We start from the raw sequence: 13272 nt of genomic DNA on the forward strand, positions 1-13272 counted from the left end.
AGATAATAAGGCATTTTATTCCAAGACGCTGGAGCCAAAGAAGAAAACGCGCGGCCCCCTTGCCTAGCAGTGTGAATTCTAAGGGGGGTCAGCAGGGCCGAATCACTAGAGCGCAGTGTCCTGGATGGTTGATACCAACGTAACTTTGACAGCCAATATTTTGGGCCGATTCCATACATATGTGTATGAGTTAGACATAGTGTTTTAAAAAGGGGTTCGTTTTTTCACTGGGAGCCAGTGAAGAGTATATAGACATGTTGCCGACGGGAATCTGTAAGGGCGATTAAGGACTAATCTGGCAGCCGTGTTCTGAAGAATCTGAAGTCTGTTTATGAGATCTACATTTATTGACAGCAATAAGGCATTGTCGTAATCCATTCTGTTAATGATCAGTCCTTGTATTAGAGGTCTTCGTGCGTCTAAGGGAAGCCATTTAAAACCTTTCGTAGACTACGCATAACACCGAAGCAGGTGCCGACGACATGATTAACATGACCACATATGGATAAACAATTGTCCATGTAAAATCCTAGATTACGGACCACGTTCTTATGGGCAGGACACGGGCCCAGCCTGGACGGCCACCAGTCCTGCGTCCAATGGTCAATAGCTTTGCCAAAGAGCACGATCTCGGACTTGCCCCCGTTTAGCTGGAGATGGTTCAAACTCATCCATTTATCAACATGGATCAAGCAGTTTTTAAGACGTTGCTTAGTGTCGCTAGGGTCTGGCCCTAAGGTGACCAGAATCTGCGTATCATTTGCGTAGGATATGACATCGAAGCCATATAGTCTGATCACTGCAGCTAAAGGGGTCATGTAAAGATTAAAGAGGGTGGGGCTCAAGATAGAGCCCTGTGGGACACCCATCTTTACTGGTCTCTCACAGGAGGTGGTGTTTCCCATCTGGATGGTAGTTTTGCGCTCTGACAGGTAGCTGCTGAACCATTTAAGAGCCTTCCCTCTGACACCAACCTCCCAGAGTCGTTGTTTAAGAATCTTATGGGAGATGGTGTCAAAGGCAGCCGACAGATCGAGCAGTAGAGCTAGTCTAATATTGTCAGTAACCTCGATCAGCGCAGTTTCCGTACTATGCGCTGTTCTAAAGCCGGATTGAGAGGAATATAAAAGTCCATGGCTTTCAAGATGGTTCACCAGCTGTTGATTCACAAGAGACTCCAGCATTTTCCCAAAATAGAGCAGTAGGGATATGGGTCGATAGTTTAAAAGTCCCTTAGGGACGCCGATGGCTTCTTTAAAATTGGCCTGATTCTAGCTGCCTTCCAGGACTTATTAAATAAGTCAATCAGTCCAGCTAATACTGTAGGTGCCATGATAGAGAAAGTTTTTGAAGGGAAAGCGTCAGCGGGAGAGCCTGATTTTATTTTTATCATGACCGAGGTAACAGACTTACGGTCACATTCCATAAATTCATTTAAAATACAGGGAGGGTCGGGTAAGGGGCAAGTAAGTTCTTCAATGTAGGTACGGTCAGATGTTGAAGGGAAGGTCCGATGAATATTCATAATTTTTTCCTCAAAGAATTCAGATAAAGAATCAGTCCAATCTTGAGAAACGGACACTATGGGCTGATTTATAGGAATGGTGAATTCTTTGAGAATATGATGGAGTTCCCTAGAGGAATTTTCTGCCATTTTTATCCGGTTAATCAGATAAGATTTTTTGGCCAGTTTTATTTCGTTCATGTAGCCATGGTGCCGTTTCTTATAGTTTTCGCGATCTACAGAGTTTTTAGTTTTCTGCCATAGTTTTTCGGCGATTCTACACAAACGTTTAGTAATTTTTAGTTGATCAGTGAACCAAGGAGCAGTTCTGATCTTAAGCTTAATATTCTGTACAGGGGCAATTAAGTTCAATGTAGTCAAAATGGCTTTATTAAATTGTAGAGCTACATGATTAACACTAGCTTCAGGGTCTATTGGGTCGGGACAGAAGTTATCTTGAAATAGAGACGAGGTTACTTTGCGCCAGGGCCTGCGCAATACGAGTTCACCATCTAAATTAATTTTTTCTTTTGAGATAGTCGGAATGGCAAATTTCAATAGATAATGATCGGTTCAGGGGTTTCAACGATCATTTCCGATACATTTGTGAAAAGAAGGTTAAGTGTGTGGCCTGTGCAGTGGGTGGACCCAACCACCATCTGAGCAAGACCAAGGGTACTCATGTTATAAAGCAATTTGTCAGTGTCAGGATTTGAGAACATTTCTGCATGATGATTAAAATCTCCAATCAGGAGAAAATTATCAGAGGCTAAAACATGGGGAGCAATAATTTCTAATAACTGGTCAGAGAAGTCTCCCTTTATACCGGGGGGCCGAAAGACCAGGGCCCCTCTCCAAGACCCCCTTAGAAAGACCAGTGATCTTAAAAGTGCATATTTCTATTTGACTGCGCAATACATTTTCCAAGGCAGCAATTGTTAAAACATATTTATAAGCAATTAATATGCCTCCCCCTCTTTTCTCATTCCTGTCAATTCGAATAGTATTATATTGAGGGAGGAGGGCAATATGTAGATCCGGAGAGGCATATTCCTGTAGCCAAGTTTCTGAAATGAAGCATATGTCAGGGTCTATTTGGTCTAATAAGCTCCATATCGGATGTTTAGAGACGGAGCGTGCATTAAAATAAATAGCTCTAAGTGGTGTAGTAGAGGCCTTATGTTGCTTCAAATCCCGGGAGCTGATCGGTGCCTTAGGGTTAATTAAAACGGAAGAGCACCTAATTTCTGGTAACCAAAGCAGGTACGTTTCCCATGTGCCTGAGCATTTTGTAAAAGGGGCATTTAAATCTTTTAGTTGGTTACTCGTGTATTGAATAAAACCCATTTTCCCCAGGCAGACAGAGGGAAATAACCAACAAAATACAATAAAAGGAAGAAAGTACCTAAGTCTAAAACAGAGACCCCGGACCGGTGACAGGGGGAAAGTGTAAGGCGGTTGGAGCGCGTAAGGAAAAGGGAGAAAGAAGCTTGAGTTAATCGGGGCGAAGGAGCATAAGACTCATGTGGAATGATCTGTTTAAATCGCAGTTTCCTATACTAGATGGAGTATTGTCCCATGGGTACAAAAGGGAGTTACAATATATAAATACATTGGGGGAACAGTTCACGTTGCACGCAGGGTTCATTGGTTTAGAGCTGTAGATTATTATTTTTTTAGGGACTTTTATGGGGGTAAACACGTATAGTACTTCGTAATGGAGTTTGAGATAAAACAAATTTTGACCTTTGATTAGTAATGTTACACCACGTATAATTATGGCTTAAAGTGATAATGGTTATTGTTTTGCTTGTTATTACAGTGACCCCTGAGGAAGGGCAATTTAGGCCCGAAATGCATTGGGTTTTTATACAAATAAAATACTGTCTTGGATGAATTTGCGTCATTTGTGTTTTTGGAAGAGGTTCGGATGGCCCACCTTGAACATAAGAAAACAGAAAATTGGCATTCCATTCCACGTGTGGATGTATATAACATTGAAAAGTTGAAACAAGTGATTTATATGTTTGGATTAATAGGTTTATATGGACAAATGTGGAATAATTATATGACCGCCACAAAGGCGCAATTTAGATGTGCGTTTGGTTGGGGTGAGATGTCGCCCCAGTTTTGAGAATGTTCTTACCCAGGTGCCATTTGGGCAGGGCACCAACCAATCTGCACGCACTCTGCTGGAATAATGGACAAGACTAGAGGAGTCATGATAAGATGGTGGGCATCCCTTACCCCCAAAAGTTGAATTCCTGTTTCATGTGCCAGGAGGCTCTGCACTTCTGGAACTGGCTGAGTCATCAAAGTATCTCCATGGTAACCAACCAAATTGCAGGATCATTGAATGTAAGGGCAAACATACTCAGCCCGCATTGCCTAGCAGATCACAAATGGAAATTACACTCCGAGGTGACACAAGGCGTCTTCCAACAATGGTGAGAACCCCGCCTCAATCTTGTCACCATCAAGGACATGCAGAGTCAAAGCATTTATACTTTGGAGTTCCCAAGATGACTCTCCCTCAGCGATGCTTTCCATCTAGAGTGGGTCTTGGAACTCCTGTATGCCTTTTTTTTCCTACCTCTCTTGCCGAAAATTCTGAAAAAGATCAGAAACACCCTGGCCAAAATCATCTTAGGGGCTCCGGATTGGTCAAGGAGACTGTAGTACCTGGAGCTTCTGGCCATTAGCATCTGTCGCCTGATCAGGCTACCACTTCGGCAGTATCTTCTGTTGCAGCAGCATGGCAGAGTCCTATACGCAGGCCTACACAACCTACACCTTGATGATTGGTAACTGAGTGGTGACAGAGGACAGCTTTCAGCCTCCCTACTGCTTTCAGCCTCCCTCGCATTGTAGTGGGTGTAATCTAGGTGGCCAGATGGCCATCCACAAAAAACATTTATGCTGGACAGTGGTAGATGTTTGTGACTTGGTACATCTCTGGGCAGATAAAACCGCTGCAAGCCCAATTGTCAAATGTATTGGTATTTGTTCTAACTTTGGGCCGGCAATCTCTTGTTGTGGCCTGCATGGTTAAAGGTTATTTATCTGCCATTTAGGCCTTTCTGTTTTTACCAGATCAACCCTAATTTTTTGAATCACCTGTTGTGATAAGATTGCTCCATATTTACACCAAACCTTTTGTGATACCACACCGGTACCTTAATTTGGTTCCCAAATACTTGAAATTGAAATGTATTTTAGTGTTTACGGCTGACAATACAAACCATAGCTTGCTTTCACACAAAACATTATACAGACATAGTTAAAAATAGAAAGTTTTTACTCTACAAACATAAGACACATTAATGCAAATCTTCCCTTTTAAAAGCTGGCTCTTAATACAGCTTGCCAGGTTTCTGCTTTGACCCGTGGTGCTCTTTAATAGAGGATCGAGTGTTTAAGTTAATTTTCTACTTTGCCTTAAATTGTTCTTTGCAAAGGGATGTACAACTTACAGTATTTTATTTTTGCTTAAGTGACGACCAAAGGCCCCAACTTTTCTTCTGATACAATGCAGTTTGTTTTGTCATGTAATCCGAAAAGTCGCTAAGGAGGAAAAAGATTTGTTCATCTGGGTGGTTGAACTGTTCTCTGCTCAGTATCGTGTTGATTGTTTTTGACCTTATAGAAATGCGCATGTTGCAGTTCAGCAAGAAATGTTTAATTTCCCCTCTAACTCCACCCAGGCATCTGTTTGAGGTTGCTGGGTTTCTTCTGCTCAAGATGTCATTTAGCAGTAAGCATCCCACTCTCTCAAGACCAAAGAGCCTTCTCTCCCTTTCATTAGATAGCAAGATGAGGAATTGATGAGCACTGTGTGAGGGATCATACATGCCAGGGTAGCTACTAATGGAGAGTATTTTAAGGGCTCCAAGTTTCTGGTCTCTTGCTAGACTTGAAAATTGTTAATTGACAATAGAATACATTTTCCGTTTTGACAGCACATCCAGGTTGCTAGGAATGAGGTAGTACCATCCGGAGTCTCATAGCATTGCAAAAGACACTGTTCTTAGCGAAAGTATCTTTCTGTCACGTGGTGTTCATAATCATATTGGCCCATATTTTATAGGCGCCATCTAGCAGCTGGCTTCACATACTTGATATCTACCCCATTGGATCCAATGTCCAGCTGTCATCTGCATCCTTTGACTCTAAAAACAGACTCTCATAGCAATAACATCAACTCGTTGCATGAGTGAGTTGCAAGCACTGGCTGTCCAACAATCAAATATCCCCTATTTCCAGAGTAACTGGTGCTGCTGACTAGACTGGCAATTCAGCCCGTGTTTGCGAAGCATTTTCATATCAAATCTATCCATCTCCCTTCTGACATTCATTGCTCCTTTTCATCCCTTGAAAGAGGAAGCTAGAGTCCATTGTTTGGATCCCAAAAGAGCTGTGAGCTATCACATTTGTCGCACCAAGGAACATTGGGTGGACAATCAGCTCTTTGTGGGGTTTGTTGGGGTAAAGATTAGTGACAGTCAAGGAAAGGACAATTTCAGGGTGGATTGTTTTCTACATCAAAATCTGGTACGCATTGGCCAACAAGAACGCCACAGAGGGCTGAATGAATCATTTCACTAGGGCCAAGGTTTCTGTCAGTGCATTGACATGCAGAGTGCCTGTTTTAGACATCTGTCAGTCTGATACATGGGCAACAGTTCACACATTTACAAAGCCCAACTCTTGAGAGCCAGGTCTGTCAGGAGGGACATATTGCCTGTTCAGTCCTGCAGGATTTTTTTTATCTGAGCCTTTCCACAGACCCACTACTTTAGGAGGTATGTTCTGGTATCTATGCACAAGGTGAGGAATCTGCAGTTATAAATATTCATCAGAAGAGCAAGTTACTTGCCTCCAGTAACACCCTTTCTGGTGGATACTCTATCTAACCACAAATTAGTCACTGACCCTCCCACTTCACCTGCAGGATGGACTCTTTTCTCTATCTTAAACAGGTCCCAAATTAGAGATCGGCATGCTGTGAAACCTGATCAACCAATGGCTCTGCATCCAATGGTGCGGACAGAGATCAGAAACATAGTTATAAGGCGGTGATTATGTAGGGCTCCAGCGTCACTTCTTACACAGGACAGAGTAGATACAAAGCTGCATGACGCCACCTACTGGTACCAAAAGAAATTGCTAAAACAAATTCTCCAGATCAGTCTGGTGCCTGATGGTATTCATAAGGTGAGCAATCTGCGGTTAGAAAGAGTATCTATCAGAAAGAACGTTGCCAAAGGTAAGTGAATTGTTCTTATTGTTTAGTGGTTTTGGTAGACAAATAAAGCTAGAAATTGTATATATGTTGCTGCTGGAGAGAGTGTTCTGTTTAGTTCTGAAATAATGGCTATGAGCTGCTCTTTATTTTCTGTTAATTTTAGGAGGGCATGGTTTTTCTGGACAGTGAATGACGCAGTTATGGTTTTGATGATTTGATTAGCTTTGGGACGTCAAATAGTGACTGGTAAGGGTGTGCTCCTTTGTTTGGGTTCACTTTTATCTAATCCCTTTTTCATTATTTTATGGTGTGGTATTAGTTTATAGTTGCATGCATGTTTTACACGGTTGTATGGAAACGGTAGCTCTTACTGCGTACCTTGCCCATTTTCAAGTGTCAAAATGAGGACATCTGAAAAGGAATGACTTGTGTGCTGTGCTCCCACTAGGTACTGCGCCTTTTCCCTTCAAAACCAAATCTTGTAATTCATGAATTATATGACTTGCCATACACACCAAAGGATCGAACATACAATCGTACCTACAAATACTATAAAGATGCGTGAGTTCATTTTGTATAAATGAAAATGTGCTGTGCACACATGTCAATACATTTAACATGTTTCCCAACTTTAAACACTTAAATAAGTAGTATTTACTCCCCCTTAAATGCATTTATTGATAATTAATTTTTATGACATGTGGCTTATCAAGCAGATATATTAAGGTGTGTGTGTATGGAGAAGCAAATCATACCTATACATGCAATATTTATATCAGTACAGTATTATTAGTAGTATATATAGCAGTAGAGTGCAGTGAACAATCTGAAAATGCATGTTCATTCTTATGCATTTAAGTTTAGTTTTTTAAAGATTTAGTTAAACATTTGGGTATTTTTATATGTGTGTTTATAATTTGGACAACAACAGAATATACGTATGCGTTGTAAAGTGGAACCACAACTAATTCCCTAAGATCTTATTATAAACGTGCTCTAAAAAGTAGGGTTTTCTAATATGTATCATGTGCGTGCTCCTTAAATTTACATTTTAATCGCTGCCTTGAGCACTGTTGGTATTGAACTGCAAACACTAATTGATATGCACATATATATTTTTACTTCATAACTATAGTTCGTTTACCCCTAAAATGCAAAGCAGACGGATGGGGACTTCAGGGAGAACCATCACCAAGAGCACAAGTGTAAGTGGAGAGATTTACAAGCTGGAACACAACGATGGGAGCCAATCAGACACAGCCGTCGGGACGGTTGGATCAGGTGGGAAGAAGAGAAGGTCGAGCTTGAGTGCCAAAGTGGTAGCCATAGTATCTCGCAGAAGTCGAAGCACATCTCAGCTCAGCCAACCCGGTAAGTGAAGAAAGTAACCCCTCTCTTTGCAAGAAGCTGACTACCTGCATGGGACGATGACCGAGAAGGCATTCATTCACTGAAAGCTCTTAATGCAGTACCAGGCAAGTAAGAGTTTAAGAACCATTTCTCTCTCCCAGTATACAACATTGTCCTTTGGTATTTATATGTCTTTTAAGACCAGCTGCCTCCCTTTCGTTGGTATCATGTATTCCTACTGAGCTCTCTGTGTGCATCTTTATATCTATATATCTATATAGATTTATCTGTATCTCAATATCTAGCTATCTCGACACATACACTCACACCGTCATGCAGGTTTTGATGTGCATTTTTATGCAATTAGTTTCATAGAAGTCACACAATATGATTTACGTAAACAGTGTGTGTTTTCATGCTTCTCTAATCAAGCCGATTATTGTTTGGTTATATCATGCTACTTCTCCTGTGCCAGGTTTTCATGATTTGAGGTAAAATTACGAAAAATATCTTTAGAGTTCAATAGAATGTTAGTATGAAAGCGACCTTCAGCGCGCTCAGCTAACATAATGTCCGGCAATGTTCTGTTGCGTGCAAGAATGGATGTTACCTTTTTTTTTAAAGAGAAAAATAAAGAAGAGTGCATTTCCTTTGAAAAACATTCATAAATGTAGGTCAATGATTTTGACTAAGTAAAGAGTGAAGTGTAGTATCTCATCGTGGTCTTTAGAGGCTTCATTTCTTTCTGCTTCTTACAAATATGTTAAAAGCCTGATATCTTCGCTGCCCGAAGCAAAAGAGTATGTATAGAAAGAAGAAAAGAAAGCAAAAACGTAAGGACGGCTTTAAAAAAGTGGTTTGAGTCTGGCATATTTTTGTGTGGGATTATTAGTCGAGATTATCTACCGGGGACGGTGAGTACAAATATTTTTCACAACTTTAATGATCATTAAGGGCTTTTCCTTCTTTCTAAAAAGAAGTTTAACGCTGCAGTGAAAGAAAGCTATTTGTGTCGATATTTCACGCTTTTACAAATATATTAATTCTAATATGTACCTACATCGCGCAGTATGGATACAGACTGAAGAACAGCGAGTTAAAATATGCATTTGGGTCAAGTCCTAGCGTTAGTAGGATCATTTGAAGTACAGAATTGCAAGTCATGATAATTCTTTGCTGCTTAGAATTTAAATAGGCCATTAATATTCTGTCTGATTATTCTGAGTTGAAGAGGCTGTTTTCTAAAGTGGGGTGCAATCATCTTGATGCAACCATTTTTTTTCTTCTTTTATTTTTAGGACATTTATGTAAGACAGGCCTAGGAAGAGATTTCAGATGGTTAATGTCATTCAGTAAAAGTGTATTGCTTATTAAAAAAGTAATTTTCTACTAAAAGAGTTACTAAAATTGTTTTGCTAGAATTTGTCTGTTGACAATTGTGTACTAATATGTAACATGCTTATACATAAACCACAAACTTGTTTCTGTTTATTCGAGCAGAATAGCTTTGTGGGAGTAACTCTTTTGCGGCACTCAGGGGCGCTATCAGGTTTGGGAGACAATGTACATAATAAATCTTTAAAATATATCTTTATATTCGGTCCTTAATGAAAAAGCACAAACGGTGCTATGTCCATCCCTCCTCTCGGTGGCAGTGTCTCACAGAATATGCGTGTTTGCATACCCCTTTGGACCAGTAACATCCTGTAATCCTTGCCAGGTAACAGTCTGTGGATTTGGCCATACCATGACCCTGCCTCAGAAAGCCAGACAGAGGGTGTAGACCATTGTGAACCAATGTTAAAAATCTTGGCAATTCTTACTGTCCTTCCTGCTTTGACAGAAGCTTGTACCACTTGATCAAAATAATGAGTTACATTAGTTAGAAGTAGGGATATGATACAATGTTTTTATCTTAAACTCACCTACAGGTTAGGCTACTGTTGTTGATGCATTGATGCATTTATGGAGAAGTGTGGCTCAATGGTTAGAGCAGCAGACCATGATGCAGAGGTCTGGCCGGGACCAGGGTTCAATTCCCGCCTCAGTGGGTCTTGGGCTCAATTTCCCCGGACCCGATAATTCTTGCCTCGGTGCTTATTCCAATCATGGGTCCCACTCTGCAACTCTGGGCAATAGCTTGCTTAATCTCCACAACGGCCCCAAAAGCGCTAGGATGCCTGGCTTCACCTTGGGGGTGCCCAGGAGTGGGCACTTCACAGGGAAAGGCCAGGAAGGGTTCCACAGCGGTATGTGCACAGCGCCTGAGAGACCCTTTTGGGGGGGTGCGGAGCGCTATATAAATGCACTACATTTACATTTCTACACACCCTAGAGCCTGTTTTCGAAAGCCCAATGTTTGTCAACAATTGGAAGCTAGAAAAAATAGTATATACTTGAACAACATAAAATCACATCAGTACACTGGCTGCCACCACAGGTGAGAGGCCACAAGCTGACTGGTCATGAAGTCTAAACTTCTAGTCATCCTTAAGAGCAGAGTTGAGGCACCCATAAAGGCAGTGTGAGGGGAAGTCATTAGTATGCCATGCAAGAGGCAGGCACTAATGGGAATTGTGAGGCGATGGCTTGATTGCCATCATGGAGGACCTGGCAACGAAAGACTGTTTACACAGCGCTAGTATTGGTATTATGTTAATTTCCATTTCTAATGCGGCATTATCACCCAAGGGTCTCTAGCTGCAATGCAATGAATGCAGAGGAAGTTCAGTTAAAACAGTCAAAAAAAGCATGTGTGACTCGCCAAGTTTTCAGACTTTAGACAATAATATCAGCCAGCCAAGAAACGGTGGGGGAAGCGAATTGCAGAGTTTTGGGGCGGCATACGATGAACCTTTAACTTAACGAGACCTGCTGTTACAAATCCTGGGGATCACAGTGTCACTCTGTAAAATGAAGGGATCTCCCTTGGCAGTATTACTTGATGTGTTTTTTTAGAAATGAAGGTGCAATGATATAAAGGACTATTTACCTCAAAGTAACTTAAAAAGAACACTTTGTCTTATGAGCAGCGAGTACAAATGTTGTGAAAGCAGTTTAACCTGAGAAAGCGAGTGGATACTGTAAGGACTGTCGGTGGGTGCTGTAAGGAACAAACACTGGTGGACAGTAAGAGCTTTCTTCAGTGGTTAATGTGAGTGGCCTTCAGTGCTGGGCTGTGTAAGGAGGCACGTATTGGACACGTGAGTACCTGTCACTATTTGGTACTTTAAGAAGCTGACAGTGTGGGCACTTTAAGAGATGTTTCTGGTGAGCAGATAGATAAACGGGCACTGCTGATGCTGAAGCTGAGAGCTGCCACTGATATAAAGTGTAAGGAATTAGCCATTGTAGGCAGTGTGAGAAGCTGGCACTGGTGCATAATTGTTAGAATGTTTTTGAGCAATGTCATGAACTACTTTTGTACAACAGCCTAAGAGTATGTCACAGGTGCACAATATGAAAAGCGGACACAGCTGGGCTTTTTGAAGTATGGACATTAGTGGGCTATGTGAGGAGTTAACACTGATTACCACTGTGAAGAGTCAGCATTGTTGAGTAGTATTCAGAGCTCCAATTGTTTAGAAGTGTGAGTAGGAAGCACAAGCTGACAGTGTGAGGTATATGCAATGGTGGACAATTTGAGCAGTTCACATTGATTCAAAAGATGAGACTAGTGTTAGTTTGCAGTATGAATAGCTGCCACTTGTGAGCAGTATGGATCAGGCTCTGGTGGGCAGTTTGGTGAGTGGGTACTGATGTGACTAGTAGGCAGTGTGGGAAGCTGGCACTTAGTGGCTATGTGGAAAACAGACCCTACTGACCATGATAAGCAGATGATACTGGTGGATAGTATAAAGAAATGTCACTGATGGGTAGTGTGAGACGCTGCCATTGGAAGGCAGTGAGGATATGGTACTGGTATCAGGTACTGCTGATAAGTGTGAGGAACTGGAATGGATGTGCAGTGAGCGCTGAGTTTTGTGTCTCATAAAGGGGCTGGCATTGGTGGGCAGTATGAAGGTCTTAATGCCCGACCCCTCTCAATCTGGAACCATATGGGGTTGTGTTGCACTATGGAAAAGACAGGGTTCTTCTGGGAGGATCTTACTGGACCTTCATCATAGATAAGAGGAGGAGATAAAATCAGATCTTCCTAATTTTACACTTACAAATGCAATCTACTTGTTAACTTTTATGTGTTTGGCATAATACTCAGCATATGCAGACAGTCATTTTGCTAAAAGATGAAGACGATATATGTCAGGGTATGGCCAGGTGGCCAACATAGGTACCACAGTCTCAGAGCGCTCCTGCTGCTGTAAGTGAGATCAAGCATGAATAGCATGGGTGGGAATCACCTGCATCTGAAAAATATCCTGAAGTACTCTTCAGAAAATTAAGATCCCTAATCTGCACTCTTTTTAAGAACTTATCACATGAATGCTGAAAACTCACAGAGACTGAAAATTAGTTTGTCTTAAGGAATGGTCAGTTTGATGCTGCAATCCAGGCTGCACTGTCTTTGTTGGACTGTGACTTTGGGGGCTCCTAGGAGACATCCTCAGTATGATGAAAGGAGTAGCCACTCTGGTGAAATGAGCAGGCAAATGCGGCCTGTTATATATTTTGCAGTGTCCTGCAAGATATCTGAATGAAAACATGGCTGCCCTTGAATTAAAGACATTCCAGTGATCCCTAGAGAGGGCATTTAATGATACCAGAAGCAAGACGAATAATAATATTGAGTGAAGGAATCTAGACTTACTGCTCGGGGCTGAATATAGAGTGATCATGATGACCAAACAGAAGGTAGAAGTGGGATTGTAGAACAGAGGCAATCACCACAGACAACCCTTATAGGAGCTGTTGTAGGAAATTGAAACAAGAACACCTTAACTTGCCACAAAATTTGAGGAAATAATCATTACAAGCCTTTTTTTTGACCACCTATGCCCAGTCCTACTCAATGCCCTATCGTGAGTCCACTCTGCCTCTCCTCTTGACACTTTGCCTGACCCCACACGCATAACTCCATCAACACATTCACACCTCCCTAAAATAACTTCCCACAAGGACTTTAAGTCTGACCCCCAACAGGGTCCTCCTCCTGTCCCATATTTGCCTCTCAACCCCCACCATACCTAACAGGGTTGTCGTAAATAGAGTATTA

At 41.6% G+C, this 13272-nt stretch overlaps 1 protein-coding gene across 6 annotated transcripts in view; it reads left to right on the plus strand.

Moving 5' to 3' along the window:
* RIMS1 (regulating synaptic membrane exocytosis 1) overlaps nucleotides 1-13272 on the plus strand; it is a 1904179-nt gene that overhangs the window by 1702001 nt on the left and 188906 nt on the right. For all 6 annotated transcript variants that reach the window (XM_085610935.1, XM_085610937.1, XM_085610936.1 and 3 more), the window contains one exon: nucleotides 7885-8120. In XM_085610935.1, coding sequence (XP_085467061.1) covers nucleotides 7885-8120 — 236 coding nt within the window. The remainder of the gene's footprint in view (nucleotides 1-7884; nucleotides 8121-13272) is intronic.

This window comes from Triturus cristatus, chromosome 6, assembly GCF_964204655.1.
Source record: "Triturus cristatus chromosome 6, aTriCri1.1, whole genome shotgun sequence".
Classification (NCBI taxonomy): domain Eukaryota; kingdom Metazoa; phylum Chordata; class Amphibia; order Caudata; family Salamandridae; genus Triturus; species Triturus cristatus.